At 40.5% G+C, this 26,364-nt stretch overlaps 1 protein-coding gene across 4 annotated transcripts in view; it reads right to left on the bottom strand.

Annotated features, from left to right (window-relative positions):
• Positions 1 to 1,970: 1,970 nt before the first annotated feature.
• Positions 1,971 to 26,364, bottom strand: part of ampd2a (adenosine monophosphate deaminase 2a) — a gene marked incomplete at its 5' end in the record, with an annotated part of 30,281 nt that continues 5,887 nt past the window's right edge. The window contains 19 exons of one of the 4 annotated variants that reach the window (XM_079578609.1): positions 1,971 to 2,502; positions 2,587 to 2,697; positions 2,780 to 2,953; positions 3,876 to 3,996; positions 4,069 to 4,232; positions 4,311 to 4,437; positions 4,769 to 4,932; positions 5,020 to 5,151; positions 5,567 to 5,761; positions 5,870 to 5,999; positions 6,103 to 6,192; positions 6,270 to 6,411; positions 6,733 to 6,919; positions 7,411 to 7,522; positions 15,722 to 15,790; positions 16,275 to 16,405; positions 18,872 to 18,960; positions 23,294 to 23,415; positions 23,486 to 23,639. In XM_079578609.1, the coding sequence (XP_079434735.1) occupies positions 2,287 to 2,502; positions 2,587 to 2,697; positions 2,780 to 2,953; positions 3,876 to 3,996; positions 4,069 to 4,232; positions 4,311 to 4,437; positions 4,769 to 4,932; positions 5,020 to 5,151; positions 5,567 to 5,761; positions 5,870 to 5,999; positions 6,103 to 6,192; positions 6,270 to 6,411; positions 6,733 to 6,919; positions 7,411 to 7,522; positions 15,722 to 15,790; positions 16,275 to 16,405; positions 18,872 to 18,901 (2,295 nt within the window). In that variant the 3' untranslated portion in view covers positions 1,971 to 2,286. Of the gene's footprint in view, positions 2,503 to 2,586; positions 2,698 to 2,779; positions 2,954 to 3,875; positions 3,997 to 4,068; positions 4,233 to 4,310; positions 4,438 to 4,768; positions 4,933 to 5,019; positions 5,152 to 5,566; positions 5,762 to 5,869; positions 6,000 to 6,102; positions 6,193 to 6,269; positions 6,412 to 6,732; positions 6,920 to 7,410; positions 7,523 to 15,721; positions 15,791 to 16,274; positions 16,406 to 18,871; positions 18,961 to 23,293; positions 23,640 to 26,364 lie in introns of those variants that run through there. The other 3 variants (XM_079578608.1, XM_079578606.1, XM_079578607.1) reach the window with 3 other exon arrangements.

Genomic DNA, 26,364 nt, shown 5'->3' on the forward strand with positions numbered 1-26,364 from the left:
CTTTCTTTTACCTCTACTTGCGTAATATTAAAGACACTTTACTCTTGACAGAAATCCATCACTTTCTTTGGGTCCAACTGGTCGACAAGTAAAGAATCACAGTCGTTTGCATGTTGTTTTTGAGCATAAGTGTCCTTTAAGACTATTCCAATAAAAGCGGCTTGATAATAACACAAGATTGAGAGGAACATGCCTTGATTTCAATCAGTGTCCTTGTGCACATTGTAAACAAATTAAATGCAACCACAAGTTGTGTATTAACATGCTTTATTCATAATTTTTTACATGTTTGTCCAATAAGCATCGGGTTTGAGGCAATACAATTCAGGTAAAACATGGCAGGCAATGTTAAAACCGCAAAGTAAACATAAAACTGTGGCCAAAACAACTGGGCTCAAATCAAAATATGAAATAACATTGTGTGAGAAAACACTGTGCACAGATGTACTGAACAGATGTGTCGTTCAATCATTTAGGGATAATGTGTTCTCACTTAAATGTGCAAAAAGTAATTTGAAATGGTTAATAAAATGCAGAAGATGAAACAAGGCTGTTACAATTCCTTCAGATGTGTTCTAGTGAGGTAGGGTCTCTACTTAGACGGAGTTTGAGTGTTTACTGACGAATTGTGGGCACAAAATACTTCATCAAACGTCAGCTTATGGACATAAATGAAAAAGTTACAAAATCTTTTGGCTTTTAGAAAGAGGTAAATATTTTAGCGCTACATTTCGGTAAGTGTGCGTGAGGAAAAGGCTGCTGCAGTATGGCTCAACATGTTTAATGACTGACAAATAATAAAAAAGGCATGTCTAAAAGGCATATTACTAAGTTACTTTGCAAGACATATATTTAGTGAATATAAATTCCATCCGTCTCAAAAAATATACATTGAACCACACGGGTTCAACCATGTTCTGCACACAAAAATAAACCCATCCCTTTAACATTGAGAAGCTACTCCATATTACTGTCTGCATTACAGTCACAACGTGTGTAAAATCATGGTTCTCACAGTTTGTTGGGAGGCTGGACTGGTCCAGTGGCAGGAGTCATGTGACGTACACTTTGTGGATACATTAGAAACATATAAGCCTGTTTTGTTCCTCTGTGGGTAGAGGCATGGTGCTGTGCCATTATATCCTCCTTTATGCTGGTTTACATTCATAACAATATGAACTCAATCCTTTTGTCCATTCCTCATGCAGCATGCAACAATGACACTTCAAAGCAGAAGCTCAAGGTTTGGAATCAATCATCGTTTCTTGTCATTGACATAGAAAAAAGAGAAGCTCTACTCCACACATGCATATACTGTGTACAATCTCTGCAGCTACAGCACAATGCCGTTAAACTGTGTCAAACACATGTATGACCACTTTTACTGTGGCATGAGTCCCTAAATTAGCTGTGCCCCAGGGTAAATATGAACAGTTTGTGTGGTATGGAGTCTTGAAAGAGCTAAGTACTATATTGTTGCAGCATGCAAAGAAGGAACAGTTATTGATTTTGTCGTAGTTGGTTATCAATGCGTAAAGAAGATCCACAGAGCATAAGTCATTGCACATATTACATAGTACATTCTTTGAGAGAAAATAAAGATGCAAGATGCGGTAGCCCTGTGTAGACATGATGTAGGGCATGGGCAGATCCTTTAAAAAGTGTCAATCAAGTGCTCCTTTGATCAGGAGTCAATGCATCTACACATTTTTAATACTGTTTTTATATACCTTATCAATATAATTTATTATTAAAACAACTACATCTAAAAGCAGGTTATGACGAGGAGCGCAGTGTTGTATGTGTTCTATAAGTTCAACTGTTTAATGCACTAGCAAACTTTAAAAGGACTTCAGCTTTCTTTTTCAGTCAAAGAAAACTACATCTGTGGAATGTTTGCACTGGCCAAAAGGTTGTTCTTCATGTAAAGCCTCACTCAAACTAATGTCACTTAGCTCTAATGGACGTGTTGATTACATTATAAATTTGCCATTTACAACTACAATTTACAAGTATTTTACTTTTATAGCTGTGGCAGGAGGTGCATCTACACAAATCTTTATTAAACACCACGCCATAATCATGAGCCTTTGTCTAACTTTGTGGTGTTTTGATGAATTACATTGTTGTACATGAGTGCAGCTGCTGGTCGGGGCAGAGGGTCACAGTCCTCTTTGATTGTTGTGCTCATAAACACAAGGCGAGCAGTGACTGGTGTGTACCCCCTGTCTGGTGTGACGTGCTGGGAGTTCTCAGACAAAAAGGTTCAGATTCATAGACTGTGGATCAGCGCTGTCCTGGGAGTGGACCCATGGTCAGAGTATCCTCCTCATCCATACCATTCAGCTCGTCTGTGCGAACGGCATGAGTGATGAGCTGCAGCTCCTCAGACAGCGTTTCGTGACGGTAGGCTACTCGAATATCTGGAACGTTTGTGCGACGGATATCATTGCTCTCAGGACCCTCTCTCATGTAACTGGGGCCCAGCCAATAACTCTTCACCTAAAAAGCCCACAAATACACAATTAAATAATGATGGTAATAATGCTGATTTTTATTTTCTATAACTACACAAAGCCACGTTACCCTGTGTGAAAATCCACTCATGAGGACACTGTTTCGGGACAGTTCACACATGTCGCAGGAGCTGAGCTTCCACACTTGGGCTGCAATGCTGTACTCCTCCATCAGCGGCTCCTGGACCAGACAGACGCATGAGTTACCTCTATGGAGCAGAGCAAAGGTGCAGGGGGAACAGACACACAGATGAGGGACTGACCTTAGTGAAGTGGAACTGCAGAGGGTCATCAGTTGACAGCGACACCATGAGGCCTCGGGACAGGTACTCCACCAGAGGGTTTCTATGGTAACTCAGGAACAGGCTATTGTTGCTCAGAGGCGACATGGCAATGGCTACTTGTGCAAGATAGTACAGATACTGCAAGACTGGAGCCTAAAGGACAAAGTTAGTGTCATGAACAAAGCTGCAATGCTAAGAGCGATATGAAGACCATTTATGCTAAACGATACATCAGATCAAATGTTGAAATTTGTCCTTTTTTGTTGGGGAGTGGAGCCCAATATCAATCTGGGGGCTTAAAGTTCTTTCAACAATCATGCCTTCGTGATTGAATAATGCCACCGTTTCATATGGATAGGTTCAGTACTTCTACGGACATAACTATAACTATACCCGGTCACAAATCTGAATTTTGACATTTAAAAAGAGTTTGACAAAGCCTGTTCTGCATTGTAACAGCAGTGAGCAAAGCTTGTTGCATTCCCATAAGTGCAGTTGCAGCGTTGGCCCGTAGGGGTAGCGTATAAAAAGCTATCTTTTAAACAGCCCCTGCTAATGAGCTCTTGAGGTCCCGTCGAGATTATTGGCTTGTATCATTGAGTAAAGGAAGTACTATCATAAATATTAATTCAACAACCTTAACGGATCACAGAGCTGTAACTGTTATACTATATACTGGCATGGAAGATGCCCCTCTTATTCGAAAATGAGTTGCTCTCTTGGAGACATAGTGATGTAAAATAAGATATCGGCAAACAACTCCAACTTTCCTGGCATAAGGCTCAACAACAACTTCAACATAGTGAAAGTGCTTTCTCAGCCATGAACGTTATAAAGAGCTCAGCTGTCTGAGTGATGCACATTTAGGTAAGTTCCTTTGTATGGCAACATCTTTTGCACCACGTGCCATGTCTCAATGAGAACTCATGAGTGTCCCATTGGGCTGCTTTTTATTCTTGATATGTAAATAAAATACAATAATATAAAAATGCCAATATTATGCAGTTTTTAGACCTTTAACTTTTGATTTAAAGTTTGAGAACCCCTGATGTAGAAGAAAGTGAAAGTGTCTGACCTTTCTGAGCAGCAGCCCGTGGGAGATATTCTCTGACAACATGAATCCTGACACAAGGTGATGGATGGGCCCCGCTTCTCCACAATGAGGCCGCAGCACAAACGTATGAAGACCTCGCCTCCTGTTATTGACAAATGTGCGTCAGCATCCCAGGACTAGAAATGCTTTTGTTTGCTTTATTTTTCTGGTGTACCTCCGCAGGTGATTGAGCACGGTCATGTTGGCAAAGGTGTAGTACAGATAGTAGGAGTACGGAGGGTTGTCCTCGTCAGTCCAGTTGATTGGCAGCGGACTCTCCAGGTTAAAAATGTGCTGCTCGGGTTTGGACTCGTCATCCACACTGTCAAAGCCAACTACCTGAGACACAACAACACACATTACAACAAGCTGTTTGCCTGTTTAAAAGATGTAGCAGGTTAAGCAAGTGATATTTACATGCTCCAAGAAAAGATGCAGCTCAGGGTGACTGCGTGGGTTTATGGTGACTTCAAAAAGAGGTAGGAAGAGATTCTCCAACAACTCCTGATAGTTGGCCAGTGTCTTCCTCGTTTGGTACACATCACTGTCCAATAAAGGCAAATGTAAGTGTACACTGGGTTCACAAAGTGTTTACTGCAAGGTTATTACTTTACAATTTTAAAAGTGAGTAAGTCTTATATAGTACTATACGGTCTGCACTTTCGTAACACTATAGTAACAGTAACAGTAACTGAGTGTTGAGCAGTTGTTAAAGGGTCTAAGTCACTTCTGTTGTTATTGTAGGGTAGTAAATCATTGAACATGACACTATTATCAGACTGCAACGTAATAAAATAGTAATAATTCAAAGAGGTCTGATAAGTTCCTGAAGCCACTGTACATAGTTTGTATGAACACTTTGCATGTGGACTTACTAAAGTCGGGGCACCTGAATGAGCCAGCGCACATTGTCAGAGTACACTCTGTGGTTGACGGCCCACTGCGCCAGTTTGTCCCACTCATCTCTGGAGCGTCCATATATGGAGAGACGAAGCTCAGAGTTTTGGTATTTGCTTTCCTCCAAGTCAGCCATCACTTCCTGTAAAAAAAAACAAGGATTTTGTCAGTGTTTGAGTAAGTACTTAATCTTCAAGCAGTGCAATCTAAATTTATCACTTCTATGTACCTTTACAATGTGCGCAAAGTATTTCCCCTCAATATGGTTGTCAGTTTTGATGAAGATCTCTCGAAGGATTGATTCCCCAATGGGATTGTACTTGGCATTGAACTTATCAAATCGGTGGAAGGTGTTGCGATCCTGGAAGTAGAGGGGAAATGAAATGTTAAGGGTCCTATTTTTGCAGTATTTTTTAAAATAGGAGAGATATGACAACAGGTGGTGAGAGTAAGTGTTTTTTGCGATTTATACAGAGATAAGTATTACTCGAACAAGCATGGCTGAAGCAATACACAACTGCAGAAGTGTTCAGCATCATAAGCATCAAAACACAGGACATGTATTATTTCACAGCGGCAGACAGAGAGCATACAGAGTCTCTTCTGTTTTTTCTTCATGCACTTAAATAAGTGAGACACTCAATAAAAAAAAAGTCCCAAATCTGGCGCATGAAAAGGTTGATGTTGCTGAAAGCTTCGCTAGCACAGGTGTCCCCTGTTATGGCACCATCACATTAAGCACTTTATGTTTCTAAATCCGCTGAAGTCGGGCTCACCGCGTGCATGTCCAGAGTGTCGACGCTGAGGTCAAAGGCCGTCAGGTTCATGCTCTCAAACACGTCCTTCAGGGTCTGGCCGCGTCCGTGCTCAATGTGCACGATCTCCCCTGGATACTTCTTCATGGCCCGCTTTATAAACCTCAGCAGGTGCTTCTGGTTCATGCAGGAGGAGGCGTGTATGTGCGTATCCACCTACAACACAACACTTTCAGTAACGTTTATATTACATATGTGATTTATTGATGGTTACAATAACATTAGTTGGTAGAACATTCTAATAGTTGCAGTGTGGGCTCCTACCTTGCGTATGTTGTAAAAATCTCGATGAGGAACCTTCTTCTGCGCCGCCAATTCTTTCATCTCATTTAGAAGAATGTGCATTTGAAATTTAGAGCTTAAGTACTGCAGGCGACGGTAGCAGAAAGACTTCCTGGAAATAAAAAATATTAATGTTAGTTTTGCACCAGGGAAGAAACTTTAAAGAAGTTGAAATGGTTTATGTTGTGACTGTGAGTCTAACCTCTCGTACTTACACTGGTCCGTTGATAATCAAAGCCATCATGACATTCATATCTGCAATGTACTCCTTCAGGTCCGGATATGGCAGGTCTAACTCCGAGCTCCTGATTGGACGACAAAATGCGTTATAGTCACAATCAGATCAATACCAAAATGTCAGCAACGTAGATTGAAAACTAACTTGTCCATGTTGGTCTTTTTGGTGTAGACGTGAACCACACCATCCACCATCTCACAGCCATATCCCGCATCTGGAAGCATGCTGTCAGGGTCGAGATTGTCGTATGGATGGATCTCTGAGACAGGAGGGTGGACCCGTGCGCCTGATAAAGAAGGGAAAGGAGAAAGCCTTTATAGTTTGTAGTAGCAATACTTGAAGCAGTCCATTAGAAAGACTAAGACATGCATTGTCACTAAAGGATGTGACAACATAGTGACAAAAGATGTCAAAAATACTTTTCATTTTAAGTTGGAGACTACATTGAAGTTCCACTGGTACAAAGCCAGATGTGCATTGAACTTTTAGTCTTCTGAGGCGAGGGGTTAGACAAGTCCTGGCACGAACTAAATGGAGCACTGTTAACTGTCATGGGGCATGACCTAGTTGTTTTTGGCTAAATGTTTTATCATTTCTTTGAGCGTACCTCCGTCCACTGGTGTTTCTATGATCTCCTCAAAGACCCCAAGTTCCTGGTTTGTCATCCCAAGGTCCTGCAGAGAGTGGGCTGTGGTCTTACAAAATGACTGCATGGATCGACTCATGTACTTCTCCCGAATAAACAGCGCCTTCACAACGCATTTAGCAGCATCTACCAGGTCCGTGAAGGGAACCTGCCAACAATGGACCACAGTGTTAGTAAAATAGCTATTACAGCATTATTACAGGAAGTGCCTCTTTTAAAATGTAGCGGTCTAATACTGAAATCGTAAGAATTCATTTTATATTTTATTTAATCATTTTATTTATTTATTTTATTTGTCCTTTATTTATCCAGGATAAAACTCATTGAGATTAAAAATCTCTTTTTCAAGAGTGTCCTGGCCAAAGCTCTTATGCCTACATAAGGTATAGTTATTATAAAGTGTGACCAAAAACAATAATTGCCTTACAATAATGCAACAAAAATACAAATGTAAAAGCTTTTCAAAAAAAAAAATACATGAACTGGCATAAGAGCTTTGGTCTGTCGTTAAGGAGCAATTAAGCCAAAGCATAGATTTATATATATCTTGAGAATACATAATCTAAAAGAATATATTTTCAGTATCAGACAAACAGAGGGGTAGGAAAACTTCCTGAATCCAGTGTAAGATGAGCTTACCCCACACTTCTCTTCTCCTGAAATTGACACACGCTGGTATTCTCTCTCGATGTGTATTTCTCGCTCGTTAAAGTCAGCGTCTACATGGTCTGTGCACTGCTCCTTCATTAACCTTCATAATGCAGAATTTGGAAGTTAGGTTTACAGAAAAACTTACTTAGAAGAATGGATACTATAAAAAAAATAATAATCTTGCACTGCACCACTAAAGGTATGACAAAAAAATAATGTCCTATAGTTCAGAATACAAAAAGCAGTGGGATCCAGGCAACGTTGTAAAGATCTGTAAAGCTCTTCAAGGAAAAGGCCTGCCACACACCTATTTATATTTGTATGGTACGTGTCTTATGCAAAATCCTTCTATTTCAATGTCCTATTGTAGGAGCCTAAATTATGTTTTGTTCTGTAAATAGTTTCAATCAGTTTAAGACATAATTATTTTTGTTTGGTAACTTTATGGTTATTTTGGTTTATTTACTTTTCTTCATTTTGGTATTTGGTAATTGGTTTTTTGTCACATTTTGTTTGGTCAGGCTATAGGTGTCGCTATATCATGACGCCGCACAGTGTCGCATTGGTGGGGATGGCACAGAATGGAGCCAAACAGTTTTTAGACCACTGCTACCCCTTTTTTGTAATCCCCTGTCTGTCTGTCATGTAATGTATGTTTTTTCTCACTAAAGAGTTTTTTAACTGCACTTCTTGACTCCATGGATTTTATTATTGACGGTGTTGGATTACTTTACGACATGCTAAGGGCGCAGCGAGTCATGCTGGCTTCATATAATTTTAGAACCTACATTTAGTCTAAAAACTCGCTCCAAATGGACTACTGGACAGTGGAAATACCCGACAATCAGATGAGTACAAGTGGATCATGAACTTTTGTGTCAAAACGGTGATTGAAGACGAAAACGCCGAAGCACTAGCCTCTCTTTGTTTGCTGCTGCTAACCTGGACCACGCCGTGGTGCGGCTATTACGCACGAGTGACTACCTTGGATAAAAGCCGTTTTCGTGGATATTCTGGACATTTCTGTGGATTATTCGTTCCTTCCTAATTCGTGGATTATTATTGTGGAAAAAGAACGATCAAAATGTCGGAAGATCTGGAGCAAATTGGAGAAAAACGGACAATAAAGTTGACCGAGCGGGCTATGGAGGACTACAAAACAAGGTACCTAAAAGCACGCAAACAAAAGTTGTCTCAAATATCAAGAATGATTAATCACCTTGATGAATTAATGAAAACGGATGAAAATGCAGATGTTGTCAAAAACAAAGTACGTGTGGATTATCACAGTTTGCATCAAGAGTTCTGTGAAATAAATGCGGGGCTTATGAACTATATGTCCGAAGAGGATTATGTGGAGGATCAAAATACGTGGTTTGAACCTAAAAACAAGCACATAAATGACTACTTTTGGAAATGTGAGAACTGGATGAAGAATGTTTTGAAACCTACGGCACAAACTGAGCACGCAGCGGTGGGTGTGCTTGGCGCAAAGGCACCTGCACCAGCGTCCGTGGTCGAGGTCAGATCTTTACGCGCTGACCAAGTGGACAATAAGTCAACAAGGAGCGGAGCGCAAAGTCGGCGTTCGGGCTCATCTCATGGAAGCCGTAGTTCAACATCTTCCATCAGGATAAAGGCAGAGCTGGAACGCGCGTCATTACAAGTTAAAGCTGCTGCGCTACAGGAAAAGCTGGCTATCGAAAAAGAACAAGCTGAAATAATGGCACAAGAAAAGCTGAGAGCCGTGGAGTTTGAGACGCATCAAAAACGACTTGAGGCGGAAATTAAAGCAAAGAAAGAAATGCATGACATTCAAACCGCACTGGCTGAGTCGGAGGCTAAAATGGAGGTGTTGCAAAAATACAGCTCACAGTGCGTCCAGGCTCGTTCTGACTTTAGCAGTGATGGCGGTGATAATGAGGATGGTGATGGTGGTGTGAACAACGATGCTGATGGAGATGTATTGGACATTGATTATTCAGAGGCGCAACCATTGGAAAGGCAACAGCCGCTGCCATCTGCTGGATCAGAAATGAACAACATGCACAGAGAACTACCACCTGTATCCCAATTTTCATCTCGGCATGTTTGGCCAGCACCTAATGTTTCATCAGCACCCAATCCTAGAAACAAAACACCACTGCCAACAGTCATGCCACCAAGAGCCTCAACAGCCCTTAACCTGGAATTAGCTGACGGGCCAGCCTTTGACAGCTTGTGCAAAGCCATAAATCAACAGGCCAGTGTTACTGACTATTTGGTGAAAAATCACAAGGCTACTCTACTTCCTGAAATAAAAATTTCAACGTTTAGCGGTGACCCACTTCAATTTCAGACCTTCATCAGATCTATTGAACACAGCATTGAGGGCCGCACAAGTGATGCATGCGACCGATTGCAGTTTCTTTTGCAATACACCAGTGGTCAACCACATGAACTGGTAAAAAGTTGCATTCATATGGAGCCGACCGCTGGATATACTAAGGCAAAGACTTTGCTAAAAGAGTTTTTTGGAGACGATTTTAAAATTGCAGATGCCTATATGAAAGAAATAATGGACTGGCCAACAATTAGGTCAGAAGATGGCGCTGCACTACACTCTTTTGCACTGTTTCTCACTGGATGCTCCAATGCCATGTCAGATATCACTTACCTGGAAGATTTGGACAACACTACAAACATCAAGTTGCTGGTAAGCAAAGTTCCTTACAAACTTAAAGAAACTTGGAGAAAATGTGCATGTGATTTACAAGAAAGAACAAAACGGAGAGTCAAATTTAAGGATTTTGTCGATTTTATTACAAAACAAGCCAAATACATGGTACATCCACTTTATGGAAGCATAAAAGAAACAAATAGTGACTTTGTACCCTTCCACCAAAGATCAAAATCAAGGGTCCAAGATCCACCAAAGTCCAAGAAAGTCTTCAGCACAGCAGTTGTTTCTTCCTTGGTGGAAAACAAAGATGATACATCACAAAATCAGAAAGTGTCATACATACCTGTGGATGCAAACGCTAAACCTTGTGCTTACTGTAAAGGAGAGCATCACAGTCTTGCTGTCTGTAGGAAGCTCAAAGCCAAGTCGCACAAAGAAAAAATTGACTTTTTGAGACGCAGAGGTTTATGTTTTGCTTGTTTGAAACACGGACATATGGGCAATAGTTGTAAAGAAAAGGCAACTTGTCAAGAGTGTTCAGGACCACACCCAACTTTGCTGCACATGAATTTTAAACCAAAACAATCTACAAATGAAAACCATGAGCAACAAACAGTGTCAAGTGCTCTGGTACAGACTATGGAGACTCATCGTCACACAGGGGCCGGTAGAGAAGATTGCACACTCTCTATTGTGCCGGTGTGTGTGAAAGCTGTGAAAGGGACTAAAGTAGTAAATACCTATGCATTTCTGGATCCAGGAAGCACAGCTACTTTTGCCACAGAGTCACTGATAAATGAACTGAATATGAATGGACATAACACAAGTATTTTGCTCAGGACAATGGGAAGAGAATCTGTTGTGAACACTTGTATTGTGAACGGACTGGAAATCAGCAGTTTGGATAGTGAGCACTTCATCCAGTTGTCTGAAGTTTACTCACAAAGGTCGATTCCAGTAAGCAAAGAGAACATCCCTCGCCAAGAAGATGTGAATAATTGGTCCCACCTGAAAGAAGTGAAAATCCCTGTTATCCAAGCCAACATTGGATTGCTCATCGGAGCAAATGTACCCAAAGCTATGGAACCACTTCAAGTGGTAAAAAGTGTGGATAACGGACCATACGCTGTGAGGACAATACTAGGCTGGACAATAAACGGGCCGCTGCGAGGTGGAGGAGAGACCAAACAGGATGATGCATGGACTAAAGTGACTGTAAACAGGATTTCAGTTGCCAGGTTGGATGAGTTGTGGCAGCTTCAGTTTAAACAGGACTTTCCTGATGCTGGACAAACTGAGGAGCTTGAGATGTCAAAGGATGATCATCAGTTTATTTCCATGGTGTCTCGATCTGCAGAGCTGAAAAATGGACATTACAGTGTTTGTCTCCCAATCAAAAATGAATTTCTGCAAATGCCAAAAAATCGATCAGTGGCAGAGCAACGTGCACTGAATCTAAAGAGAAGATTTTCCAAAGATGACAGCTACTACAAGGAATATGTGGCATTTATGGACAACATTTTGGAGAAAGGCTATGCAGAGGAGATAACAAACGCTGAAAATGCAACATCTGCTGGTCGAAAATGGTACTTACCTCATCACGGAGTCAGACATCCTGTTAAACAAAAGCTGCGCGTTGTCTTTGATTCTGGAGCCAGTTTTCAAGGAACATCTCTGAATCAAGAACTACTGCAAGGACCAGATCTGACAAGCTCATTAGTTGGAGTGCTTTTGAGATTTCGTCAGGAGATTGTTGCCATGATGGCTGATGTGGAGGCCATGTTTTATCAAGTACGAGTGAGTGATGGTGATACAGACCTCCTCAGATTTCTCTGGTGGCCTCATGGCGATTACAGTAAAGAGCTGGTGGATCACAAGATGTTGGTACACATTTTTGGAGCTACGTCATCACCAAGTGTAGCTACTTTTGCAATGCAAAAATGTGCAACTGATTTTGGAGCTGAGTTCGGCCAAGAAGCAACAAAAACAGTCTTCAAGAACTTTTATGTGGATGACTGTATTAAGTCTGTCAAGGATGAAGACAGTGCTGTTTTACTTGCTGCTGCTCTGACGGAAATGCTGGCAAAAGGAGGCTTCAAGCTGACAAAGTGGTCCAGTAACAGCCGAACACTGCTCAATACCATACCAGTAAATGAACGAGCTACTGGATTTCAAGATTTGGATTTGGACAAAGATTGCTTACCAGTGGAGAGAGCTCTGGGAATACAGTGGTGTGCTGAAATGGATCAGTTCAAGTTCAAAATCAATCTCAAAGAGCGTCCGCACACCAGAAGAGGATTGCTTTCCCTGGTTAGTTCCATTTTTGATCCACTGGGTTTGCTCGCTCCTGTCATTTTACCAGCGAAAAGACTTCTTCAGGAGTTATGTCGTCTGAAATATTCCTGGGATGAAGAGCTACCAGATAACATCATCAAAAGTTGGAAAAAGTGGCTTTCTGGCCTCAAGCTGCTGGAAGGATTTGGAGTGGCCAGATGCATCAAAACTAAGCACTTTGGTAAACAAGTCTCTGCACAGCTTCACCATTTTGCTGATGCGAGTGAAGATGCTTATGGCACGACAAGCTACCTGGTGCTGCATAATGACACTGGTGATGCACAGTCCACTCTGCTGATGGCCAGAGCCAGAGTCGCACCTCTGAAAACGCCCACTATCCCAAGGTTGGAGCTCACAGCTGCTGCAGTGGCAGTGAAGATGGACACGCTGTTGAGAAAGGAGCTGGAGTTGGAGCTAAAAGACTCAGTATTTTGGTCTGACAGTACAGCAGTCATTAAGTACTTGAACAGTGAAACGTCAAGATTCAAAACCTTTGTGGCGAACCGTGTTACAGCCATTCTGCAGCACTCACAACCGTGTCAGTGGAGGTATGTGAATTCCATCTCTAACCCTGCAGATTGTGCCTCCAGAGGGCTCACGGCAGAGACCTTCCTGCAGAGTGAAAATTGGCTGTCTGGACCGAACTTTATTCTCCAGTCACCTGATCTGTGGCCCACCAATCCAGATCCCACAGTTTTGGTTTGTGAAGACCTGGAGGTGAAGAGAGTGGCTCAAATACACGCGGTTCAGGTACAACTCAGCAATGCGACAGGCAAGTTAATGCTTCATTTTTCTTCCTGGATCAAGTTGAAGCGAGCTGTTGCTTGGTTTCTCAAGCTGAAAACGCTGTTGATGGAGCTGAGGATGAAAAGAAAGGAAATGTTGACTTCAAATAATGATCACAAAATGATGGATGTGAAATCAAAATTCAAAGGAGTTGATTTGACTTATGCTGATTTGGATGAAGCTGAAACAGAAATTGTGAAATATTTCCAAATGCAGTACTTTCAAGAGGACATAATGACGTTAAAGGAACACAACAGAGTCAAGAGAAGTAGCCCACTACACAAATTAAGTCCGGTGTTTCAAGACGGAGTGATGAGAGTGGGTGGAAGATTGAGTCGATCAGCCATGCCAGCTGAACTCAAGCAGCCAGTTATTCTACCGAAGCAGTCACATGTTGCCTCTCTTGTGTTGAGAAACGTTCATGAAGTTACAGCTCATGCAGGCAGAAATCACATGTTGGCTAAATTAAGAGAGAAGTTTTGGATTTCTGGAGCTGGTGGAGCTATCCGGAAGTTGCTCTCAAAATGCATTGCCTGCAGAAGGCTCCATGGCTCTACTGGGAAACAATTAATGGCTGACTTACCTGAATGTAGGCTGCTACCTGACGATCCGCCTTTTACCAGAGTTGGGATGGATTACTTTGGTCCTTTCCTGGTGCGAAGAGGAAGAGCTCAAGTAAAAAGATATGGAGTCATCTTCACATGTCTTGCTGTGAGAGCTGTCCACCTGGAAGTTGCATCTTCGTTGGACACGGACGCATGTCTTAATGCAATAAGGAGGTTTGCTGCAAGACGAGGACAAGTGAAGGAGATGTACTCTGACAATGGTACCAACCTGAAAGCAGCGGATGCGGAGTTGAAGCAAGCTATTCAGCAATGGAACAGCAGCCAAATTGCAAAAAATCTGCAACAAAAGGGAGTTGCATGGCATTTCAACCCACCAGCAGGCTCGCACCATGGTGGCTGCTGGGAACGATTGATACGCTCTGTAAGAAAGATACTGAATGTGACATTGAAAGAGCAAGTTTTGGAAGAAGAAGGCTTACATACGCTGTTATGTGAAGCAGAAGCGGTCATTAACAGCAGACCTATTACAAGAGCTTCTTCAGATTTGCATGATTTGGAGGCCCTAACGCCTAATCACTTGCTTTTGCTCAAAACTAAACCATTGTTGCCCCCTGGTGTTTTCAATAAGGAGGAACAATATGCCAGGAGAAGATGGAAACAAGTCCAGTACCTGGCAGATATCTTCTGGAAGCGCTGGTGTAAAGAATACCTCACACAGCTACAGGAACGCCAGAGGTGGTCCACAACTGGAAGAAATCTTCACGTGGGAGATATAGTGATGATCGTGGATGAGAGCTCACCCAGAAACTCATGGCCACTTGGAAGAGTGGTAGAGACTTTTCCCGACAGAAAAGGTCTCGTCCGTCAAGTCAAAGTCAGGACCAAAAGCTCTGAGCTGTTGCGGCCAGTGACAAAGCTGTGTCTACTACAAGAAGCTGAAGAGACATGAGTTCTATAACCTGATTAGACTCCTTGAACCATCTATGTTTGAGGCTCCCTTTAATGAATTAATCTGTTGGTAATTGTTACGTAAACTTGCTAACAATTAGGGGCCGGTAATGTAGGAGCCTAAATTATGTTTTGTTCTGTAAATAGTTTCAATCAGTTTAAGACATAATTATTTTTGTTTGGTAACTTTATGGTTATTTTGGTTTATTTACTTTTCTTCATTTTGGTATTTGGTAATTGGTTTTTTGTCACATTTTGTTTGGTCAGGCTATAGGTGTCGCTATATCATGACGCCGCACAGTGTCGCATTGGTGGGGATGGCACAGAATGGAGCCAAACAGTTTTTAGACCACTGCTACCCCTTTTTTGTAATCCCCTGTCTGTCTGTCATGTAATGTATGTTTTTTCTCACTAAAGAGTTTTTTAACTGCACTTCTTGACTCCATGGATTTTATTATTGACGGTGTTGGATTACTTTACGACATGCTAAGGGCGCAGCGAGTCATGCTGGCTTCATATAATTTTAGAACCTACACCTATAGTTGTTTATAATAATTTTTATACCTATATGAAAAATAAGAAGAATCACAAACAGAAAAACATATATCAAATCTATTATTCTATGAAATTCTAATAACTTTCACTTTGAAAACTTTATAGGTTTCCATGATAAAAGCAGTTGAATAAGCCACGCATAATGTTGTTGTTGTTGCAGTGTACATGCAAACACCAGCAGGGGTCAGTTCAAGCAGGGCACTACAGTGTTCTTTTAAGGCCACAGCCCCCGAAATGACTGAATATTGTGGTTAATAGTTACTTTTGTTAAGAAATTTGCAATCTTGAAGTGAAAGGCGGCCTTCTCCCAGCCCACATTGAAGACCACTACAAAACATATACCGTATGAACATGGCCCCTTTATTGTGATTCTTTCAGGCACCTCACAATGAAACAACACATCATGTAATAAGCCAAACACGCAAATAGGGAAGCAGAGCTCACTCACTCTAAATCTGCTGCACTGTCGATTTTCATGAAGTCCTGTTTGGCACGCAGCAAGATCTCGGGTTCAAGCCTTGGGGCGCAATGCGGGGCGCAGGGTAGTGTGGGCAAGCCAGGGGGCAGAAGGGCACCGGAAAAGTGACAAGATTTTAAGCACATACTACATTCAGCTGGTCATCATCGTCCCCTCTCATACAATCAGACACTGGCAAAGCATTTAGGCATTGAGTAATCACAGCAAAAGTATATGATTAAATTAGTATTGGCTAAATCTGTAGGGTGTGCCAATGACTACCAGTGTTAATATTGTTATAAAATACATGTATTACTTTTTAATCAAATCTCCAAAACTACACATCGTTCGAGAAATACATCTGGTCTTTTGTACATTTGCTAAAAGCCTTAGACAACAACTAACTTAAATTTGTTGCCATTTTTAATTCAATTTGTCAATTAACACTGATATCTGCACTGGTTCAAAACGTAGCATCATTAGCTTTGTGTTAGTCAGAAGTTAAAGCACTGAAGCAGTACAAACAGACTTAATGTTTGCTCACTTAATGTCCTGGCTGATCTGCCTCTCCAGTCGGTGGCGCCGTTCCTCCAGCTGCTCGATGGGACTGTCCTCCGGGAACTCGTACGGGGCGCTCCTCATCTCGCTTTCCCCCATGCTGCGGCTGAACAGCTCCTGGTGCAACAACAACATCACTCATTTGATCGCCACACATGGAAGATTTTCTAGACACAATCATGACACTGTTTTTTTCCTATCATTTTCAATGACGATACTTTAAAGGTTCTACATCATGGCTTTTTAAACTGTTGTTGGACACATTAGATTTGCATCATCTGCATCACTAGTTTTTTGCATGTGGGGCATCTGCACCAGGCCACAAATCTCTTTCTGCAGAAATACAGACTTTCAAGCAGACTTTCACTGTTTGTCTCCCTCATTTCATTTTCTTCACTGGGCTGTGGTTGGAAACAGGGCCTTAAGAAAAGAACATTGACTATTGAGAATGTCTGAGTGCAAGTTTCGCGTTTTTTTATGAGAATATAAATAATGTGACTAAAATACGTGGAGGGGATGCAGCGGTGAGCAGTGCTCACGTCGGACACAAGGTTCATTTTTAAATTGTGCAAAACTGTCGCTTGTTTCACTTCTTTCGTCTCTGCATCTCCTTACAAGGGTCTTGTTCATTTCAGATTGGACCGATTAAAATAGACTAATAAAGCTTATTAAAGCTGAACCACTGGTAAGGACCATGGGAAAGCTTTGGCTAAACATAATAGGTTGCATAAGTGGTATTATAGAGAAAATATCAAGGAACTGATATTAGTGCCAATTCCAACTACATCTTCTGTCCGGAAGTTCAGTTGTTGTTTCGTCTGACATAAGAAAAAAAACTGTGAACATTTTGTAAATTTTTTGTTCTAAACCACTTTTTACACCTCTAAGTCTATGATTTCATTACCGAAATAATATTGTTCATTACCTTACATATATTTCATAGCCTTTAGGCCGTTGTTTAGACGATTTTATATTACAATTTTGAACAACTGTATTTAGTGTTTTCTGGGACTATTAAATGTTCTTTATGTAAATATATTATTTACATTTACATTTTTTGCAGATGGACAATTTAGCATAAAAAATGGTTGTAATTGTATGCGAAAGAAGACCAAAACGTTGTATAATATGTTCATTAAATGCATGTTTTCATTGTTTTTGGAGAAAACCTATGTATTTTATTATATTATCATTTTCTCAATAAAATTCTTGTTAAAAATACATTTTTGAGGTTTCTATTAACAAAGGAAAAAGTGTTACGGTAATGAAAAAAGCAAAGTTTCATTAAAATGGTATGAAAAAATAAACTACAAAAACACTATGATTTTTTTTTTCTTTTATAGTTAATATGAAGTGCAAGTAAAGTTTTTTACATTACAATACAAGTAATATCTTAAGTTTGATTTCTGTCAAATGTTGGCACACCTTCATGAGAATGACCCAGGAGAGGCAGATTACAATAAAACAATCAGCATCAGAGTCCAGTGAAGCTGTGTGGACTAATAAAGACACAGGGGAACCCTTTACCATTAGCAAATGACATTAGCAAATGGAACTAAGTGTTTTGAGCTCTTGAGAATCACACAGACTGAATACTCACACATGCATGAATTAAGCAAAACGCAGCTTGAGGCATTTTCTTTGTTAAGTGAAAAACTTGATTTTATTTTATATACATCCCTTGAATTCTATTGTAGCCTACATAGTCAATACTGTAGCCTACATAGTCAATACTGTAGCCTACATAGTCAATACTGTAGCCTACATAGCCTATACTGTAGCCTACATAGTCAATACTGTAGCCTACATAGTCAATACTGTAGCCTACATAGCCTATACTGTAGCCTACATAGTCAATACTGTAGCCTACATAGTCAATACTGTAGCCTACATAGCCTATACTGTAGCCTACATAGCCTATACTGTAGCCTACATAGTCAATACTGTAGCCTACATAGTCAATACTGTAGCCTACATAGTCAATATTGTAGCCTACATAGTCTATACTGTAGCCTACATAGTCAATATCTCATGTTGGTCAAACCTGTTACATAAAATGCATCTATTGTATGAAACTTGATTGCAAATGTTTGATTGCATGTAATAACTATGAATGCACAGTACATAATTATATGTATTCCAAATACAGTATAGCCCCTGTCTAAAATGTTGTATCCAAAGCTATTTCTGTAGATGTCACTGACGGAGGAAATTAGCAAATTTGTCTGTTCTGTCTCTTGTCTACCAGTGTTGTTTGATTGATTTTCTTTCTTTTTTCTTTTAACCATGCCTAGACAGTAGGGGTGGGACAGGGTGGGTGTGAGTGAGTGAGTGCGTGAGCGTGTAGTATCTATGTGTGGTGTTGTCTTACTGCATTTTTGTTTCCTTAAATTGTACATGAAAACGTATTGTGCATAACTGCCCATTATCACAAAGGGTGAGGGGGGAAAAAACACAAAAAACTGTGCTGCATATGGAAACGATATGTAACCTGATAACACAACTCAATAAAAACTTGATCACAATAAAAATAAAAAAATGTTCAAACTTTTACTACAATCTAAACAGAGAGTAAAGGCCTACCTCAGCAATCTCCTTGTACTTCTCCTCCATGGATGTACGTCTCTCTGATGGGAGCGAACGCTGGGCCTTGAGAGGCTTTGGCTTCAGAGCTGTCGAGACACACATGCAAAGTAAAATAAACACGTTTTATCACCCTTTGTTCAACTAATGCAGGAAGATTACCTGCAAAAGCACTGCCAAAAACTTTGAATTGTTATCTTATCCCTTTTGACTTAACTGTAGTAATGAAAGAAAAACCTTAAACTATAAATTCTCTTTTCTGGGTCAACTCATTTGTGAATAAAAAAAAAAGTCCAAGTAGGTCAAAATGAGAGTCTCTGGGAGTGGTGCTCTGAAGAAGTTAAACACTGCATGCAAAACGTCTGTGGTTTATTCAAATACAGCCCATCCCATTGAGAAAAAGCTGGACAGTAAGCATGGCAAAGGACTTAAGTGCAGGTGTTGTTGTGACTGACAGCATTCATACAGTCTTATAGGCCATCTGTTGTTTACAAGAACGGGTCTATTTCTGTGACTAGGAAAACTTTCTGCAATAACCATCCACTCTCTGCACTCAGACATGAAAACAGACATGATAATTGAATGCACAACAAACCAAAATAGAAAGAAAATACATGTTTGGTTTACCAGAGTTTTAGAAGAAAACAACTAAATTACTTTGACTGAAGCAAAGCATGGGGCACATTCTGCTGCAGTGCATGAAGCAGGGATCAAGCACAACAGTACGGCCACTGACAGGTGAAGAGATCAACCCCACCAGCCCCCTGATCTGAATCCTAGTAGAAAATACACAACACAACTTGAAGGATCTAGATCGAGACTGTACTCATTGTACTCAGCTCTGTTTACTGTGGTTAACAGTAAAGAAAGTTATCATTTTACGGCGTTCTTTTCTCATATATTAAACAGGGGTGTCTACGTATATTCCTTGAGCACACTGTATGGTATTGTTATAATATTACCAATGCACACAACAAATTTATCTTAATATTATGTAAAACAGCGCCTTCCAGGGATGTCCCTATTTTCCCAACAGAGCAGCATAAACAATTTCCCTCGTTTCTCACCAGTAATTTGCCAATTGACACAAATTCAGGCGGCATGACCGTAATTACCGAAAGCTTTGGAGACAATGGAGCAGACCTTGGAAATCCCAACAAACTGTTTAAGAGCAAAAAAAAAAAACAATCTTCACGGATCTGGTTAGCTTTAGAAAGAGACTTGCAGTAACCTGGAGAAAACTGTTACTATGGTTACGGTAGGCCTATAATTTCCCCATAAGTTACTGTAGTCAAAGAGATAGATCTTTACTCATTTAGAGAAGAATTCTATGTCTATGATTTTTTTTTTTTTTTCTCTTGCCTTTTTTTTTTCTCTAGGAGAGTCTCAGGACAGGGGGCTGGATACTTCACTTGCCTGAACTTTACATTGTCTTATTTATTGATTTTATGTTTGTGCAGTCCAGTGAGGCAACTCCTGCAGTGATATTGGGCTATACAAAACGATTGATTGATTGATTGATTTTTATTTGGTGACATGGTTCGTGCACCTTAACTCTTGAGGGCATGACTAGGGCAGTGTGGCATTCATTAGGCGCCATAATGCGCAATTGTTTGGACCGCAATAATTAGCCCATGCCATCTGCTGTCTACCTCTAGGCTTGTGAACAGAGGCTTTCAACACAATGCAATTATGTCAAATACAAGGCGACATTGATCGGGCAGTGGGTTCAACTCGAGGCTCTCCTGAAACATACCATACCATCCCCAGATTTTTATTTCAGTTAATTTAACTCTTACTTTGGGTCGAGAACACTGAAAAGAAATGGGTACAAAACACTTGCTGTGACCTGTCAATGTCTTAAGGCCTTTATTGACACCACAGAAGTACAGACATGTAGAGCAGGAACGAATCACGTAACAGGCTCTGAAGGTAGGTGCTTTAAAGTAAATGTATGAGGACCCTATACTCCTTGTCCCTATTTTTGACATGTTATCAGTTTGTGTGTAGGCTATGGTTTTGAAGTAGAGGTAGATCACACAGTAGGTAATATAGGCAATTTTAATTGGAAAAATATATGTTATATCTTTGGAATCTCAAACAAATGTCGATAACAGGAAAAGTTATATGACTGACTTTTTGTAGCTCAGCCTGTATGAATGAGCTACAAAGCTGTTACTGTCACTCTTGGAGTGCTGCTGGAGCTAGATTCTGCACAATAGCTTTTTTTTCTTTTCAGGGCTCTATCTAACAGGCAAACGTCATGCAGCAAAGCATATTTCCATCAACTAAACTTGGTGTGGAATTTCGAGTAAAAAAGATGACCATAGCTCCACACACAAGCACACTGTCACCCCCAGTTTAGCTCTGCTGTAATCCCATGGCCTTTCCACCATAAGCCCCCAACTATTTACCAAGGAGATATCACATAAGAATGGGGCACGCACCCTGCACAGTACCAAAACAAACAAGAACAATTCATAAAACAACTTCAGATGAATGAGTAAAGTTTTCTGCACATGTCAACCTGAATACGAAAAGGATGTTACCACAAAGCAACAATAGCATTAAATCCAGCTATGTTCAGCAGTGAGAGCATAAACAGAACAGAAATAGTTACTCTTCATTGTAGTGCTGCCCTTGAGCGAGTTGTGCTGCCCCACTCGGCTGTGAATGACACTGAGGCTTCTGCATAAGCTTGTTTTTACTATTTTTGTGCACCCTTCACACAAGAGCTGGTCTGTTTTTCAACATAATGTACTTGCACAAGGTCCTGTCTCGACCTACATATAAAAGTAAAACTTACAATGTCACCTCGGACATGCCGTAACTGTGGTTTAAGTAAGACAAGCCCATATCCAATAGGCAAATGATCCTGTATCTTATCTTGTGTACAGTATATTTTGCTGCTCCAAAAAGATCAATGAATCCTGCTGCCATCTCGTGCCCTCTGAACTCCCGTCAGCAGTAGACAGTTCACTCAAAGACACTATTGCAACAACTCATATTCAATAGTGTTTGCAAGGGCTAAGCAATATGGGAAAAATGTGATGATTCCTCAGTCCTCAAGTATTTGTTAAGCTTCAGATCTGAATTCTCTCAAGGATCAAGGATTATCTTATCTTATCTTATCATTTACAATATGACCATTACTTGCAAAGAACCTTGTTTGAGGCCTCAAAAAATCTTTTATTTAGACCATCTATTTTCTTAGCCGGTCAATAAAACTGGCTGATAAAGACACTGACAGAAATACTTTCCGGTCCAGCTCGAGGGCTTTCTTTAATTAAAACCTTCAAATGAAATTTACGGAGCATTATAACAACCAACGTATTTCTTAGTGCTAAACATTCATACCTTTGGAGTTGAAGTATATTACACAGCTGGACCATATTTAAACATTGACCTATTTACAATAGGTTATTTATTATGTGGTAATATGATTATGTTGCTATCACTGTGTTTGATTGTGCAATCAAACACGCAAAAAGAGTTTTTTTATTAAGGTTTTAGAATTTTTCTGACAGCAACATTATAGCAATGCTTTTATTTTCTTGCTCTATTTACTATATGTTGGGTCTTCACTGTTGGTATAATTTTCTACATCTATTTTTGCACTTCAATCCCCTATACTGACCTTATGTTGGTCATTGTTTGATGACATGATTTCACTTTAGTCCTAAGAAGGGAAGTGATGAAACTCCTGAGCTGTTCCTTGGCAACAGCTGCCACTGCGATACGAAATCTTACTTTGTTTTTTATTAGTCGTGATTCGACCTGGAGCAAGAGGACCAACTGAACTGATGAAATTAGTCAGCAAACTGCACACTACTTAAAATGCTTTTTGTAAGTGGCATGCACTGAATACACCAAGATAGCAAATCTCCGGGCTGATTTGTTACACATTTCATTTATAGTTCTGGCTCTGATGTCATCAGTACAATATCTAACTGGAAAAGTGTTTGTTTATTACCATGTGATAAACAAACACATCTTTAGATGTGACTGGTGTACTGTTCAACATTTGGCATCGCACTTATTGCTCTGTTTAGTTCTTGTCAGCAAACTCACAAGACTTAAGTTAATTAATCCCATGGGCAATTCACTGCATCATTTTGAATTCTCTGGCGGCTTGTCTACCCCCATAAAATGATCTAATATCATAACTAAAAACAGCTTTAGAACACTGCACTATCGAATACAGTACGTTAAACAAGTACTGGCCATATTTCTGATACATTTAAGTTTTACTGTCAATGCCAGATAGCGCTTTCAGACATATATAATTTTGTAAATAATAACTCAACAGTGTTACAGAAAGCAAGTGGGGAAAAACTTGTAGCCCAGTATTCACATGCAATCGTTTTTTAGTGACTCACTGCTTGGTCTAGCAAATCATTAATCAACAAAGCGGTACATTACCTCTGCCTGTCTGTCTGCTTGTCCTGCTTTTATAGTCCCACTATGATCAGACTGGTCCCACACAAGCTCCCGTGAGATGCTGGGACATGTAGGCCTGGGACAGTCGACTGCACCCTCCCCCGCTAGCAGAGAGGAACAGGGATAATGAGCATAGAAAATGAGAATAAACAGCGTCCCAATAGGAGATCTTACTACTGTCTTGAAAAATCTTTGCTATGTCCAATAATCTGGACAGCCAGTCACTTCTTTGCTTCTACGCCTCTCTCTCTCTATCTCTTCTGCTTCCTGGATGTCACCGGTTTGCAGTGCATGAAGTAGGACACAGCCAGTCGTCAAGCTCCTGCATTTAAATACTGGGCTGGATGGTGTGTACCACGTGGCAGGAAGAAGGAGGGGCTGGTGGACAAACATTTCTCTCTCTTTTGTGCAGTGAAATGGAGGCGGCCCTGTGGCTGTAGTCCCACCCACTGGCTCCCACCTCCCACTCACTGTCAGCACAGCACTTATTGATAACAAAAACTGTGGTAGCTCCAAGCAGATTGGATTTGTAAAAAGTGGGGATTGACTTCATGACACTACTCTCAATTTATTTATTTTTTGTAGTTTTAGTCATAACATTAAGCAATTACATAAAGGGAAATATCTACTTTAGTTTAGCAAACTTGTATTTAGTCCATTTTAGTCTAGACATTAAATGTCTTTGCTCTAATGTGTCTCTATACCAGAGCAAAGACTAGGTAGCTACAACATGAGCGACATTGAAGTGTAGTCTAGATCAGTGTTTCCCGACTAGGAGTAGGCGGAGCCTTGGAGCTCTTGAAATTGAATCAAATTAACTATAGAAAATAACTGGACAACACCAACACTCGACTTAGAAAGGTGCTTCAAGTATAATACAAATCCTAAGGAGTATGCGAGACAATGATGTTTGCGAACCGCAGGTATAGATGTAGGTCTAGGAAGTTAGTGTGGCAACAGTTCTTTTTTACTCCTTCTATTCTGTCATTTGATAGAGGCCAGATGATTTTCTCAGTCCACACATTGACTACATAGTGTTTCTTAAACTTTCGTCACCAAGTACCACACAAAGAAATATTTCTTTGTGCAGTTGCTTTCCAAAAACAAGCAGGTCGACCCCAGATCTATAAAATGTTTATTCATGGTCTAGCTCTACTACATTTTATAGTTTTGATCCTTGTTTAGAAATATTCCGAATGTCACCCCTTGGGTTTTTGTGCGCACATAACTTCAAATAACCCTCACAGTGATATTGCATACATTGCATCAAACCACCCTGTGGTTCCAGGCTCTAACAGGCTGAAACACTGGTCCAGATCACAATGTATTGGTCGCTCTCTACGACTTTACAGGTGATGAGTGCTGAGTTCCAGACAATGCCAGATGGTACATAATGCAACCAAAGACTTCCTTCCTCTGTCACATGACTACAGCACACCACAAACTTGCAAAACCTGCATTCATAGCATATCTATCCTGTTTACTGCATGGATCAGATGCACCAACTGATTTGAACAGCAGACATTTCTGTTCAGTAAGAACACTGTTGAGTAAAAGATTAAAATTACAAGCAGCTTTGGCAACAGCGTTTGACAAAGAAGTAGGAACTACGTCTTTGTCAAATTTGAATGCATTGCAGACAGAGATGAGCCTTAAACTCAGTGCCATAGAAACAAACCTCTGTCAATGAAACACATTCAGTGGCATTTGGAGTGGATACAGTTGGTGAGAAAATATTGGTTAGGTTAGAGTCAAAGTATCTCACAGACACAATTCAAGTAGCTCTAAGGAGTAAAACAAAAAAGGTTTCTCTGAGACTCGATAGCCAGGGTATTTCACGAGACCAAAACTACTGATTACACAAAAAACAACGTGCAAACAGGGTCAGGGTCACATAAAAAGGCCCTCCCATGGATGAATGAGAACATTTGTAGTTTTAAGAAAAAATGCTGGAGGGCAGAGTGTCTGTGGACGGCCACTAAATTAGAGCTAAACAAATTCCATTTAAAAGACATGATGCTGGAACTGAATGAATTTATAAAGCAGGCTCGCTCAGCTTATTTTTCCAATCTTGTGTCAGGCAATAAGAAAAATCTTAATGTCTTATTTGACACCATTGAAAATCTTACTGGACCTTCGGCTCCTCTTGTGCCTGTGTAATCACATGAGGACTGTAACAACCTTTGTTGTTTTTTGTAAACAGAGTTCAAGGGTCAACATCAACAACATCAGGGCCAGTGTTAATCAGTGTTTGAGTTTTCCCCGGTGTCGTCTTGGTTTTCCTTGACTCCAGTCAGCCTATAGGATGTGAAGACCTTAATATGAAACTGTCTTCGAGCCCCGCTAACATTGTCCCAACACCTCTGTTGCTGAAAATGTTTGATATTGTCGGCCCTGTGGTAAAAAATAATGAACCTTCAGAACCTAAAAACTATAGGCCCATATCAAAGCTATCATTTATTTCCAAAATTTTGGAAGAAGTACTTGTTTGATACATTCCATTCTGGTTTTCGAAAATTACACTCCATTGAAACAGCTATATCAGCTTATCAAAGTTTCTAGTGATGTGATGATGGCAGCGGACTCTGGCCGCTACACAGTACTAGTACTTCTCAATTAGACTTTTGCTTTTGACACTGTGGATCACAGTATATTGATCAATTGGCTTCATAACAAGATGTGACTATCTGGATCTGTCCTCCAGTGGTTCTCTTAGCCTCTCAGCTGTGACCAATCTGTCCTGCGGAGTGGCACAAGGGTCAGTCTTGGATCCTGTTTTGTTTTTACTGTACATTTTGCAACTTGTTCAAATAATCGGTCACTTCAAGGATGTGTTGTATAATTTCAATGCCCAGTTGTATTGTTCTTTTAACGATGCTGAGTTCCATTGTTTGTCATTGTTCTTAGAGTGTGTGTCCTCCATCACAGACTCGCTGGCCACTAACTACTTGCAGATAAATTCAAACAAGACGGCAACACTGATCTTTGCTCCTGACCACAAGATCCCGCTGATCAAAGAGCACATATCTCATATCTCTTCAGTCTTGTCAGCT

This window comes from Gobius niger, assembly GCF_951799975.1.
Source record: "Gobius niger genome assembly, chromosome: 20".
NCBI lineage: Eukaryota > Metazoa > Chordata > Actinopteri > Gobiiformes > Gobiidae > Gobius > Gobius niger.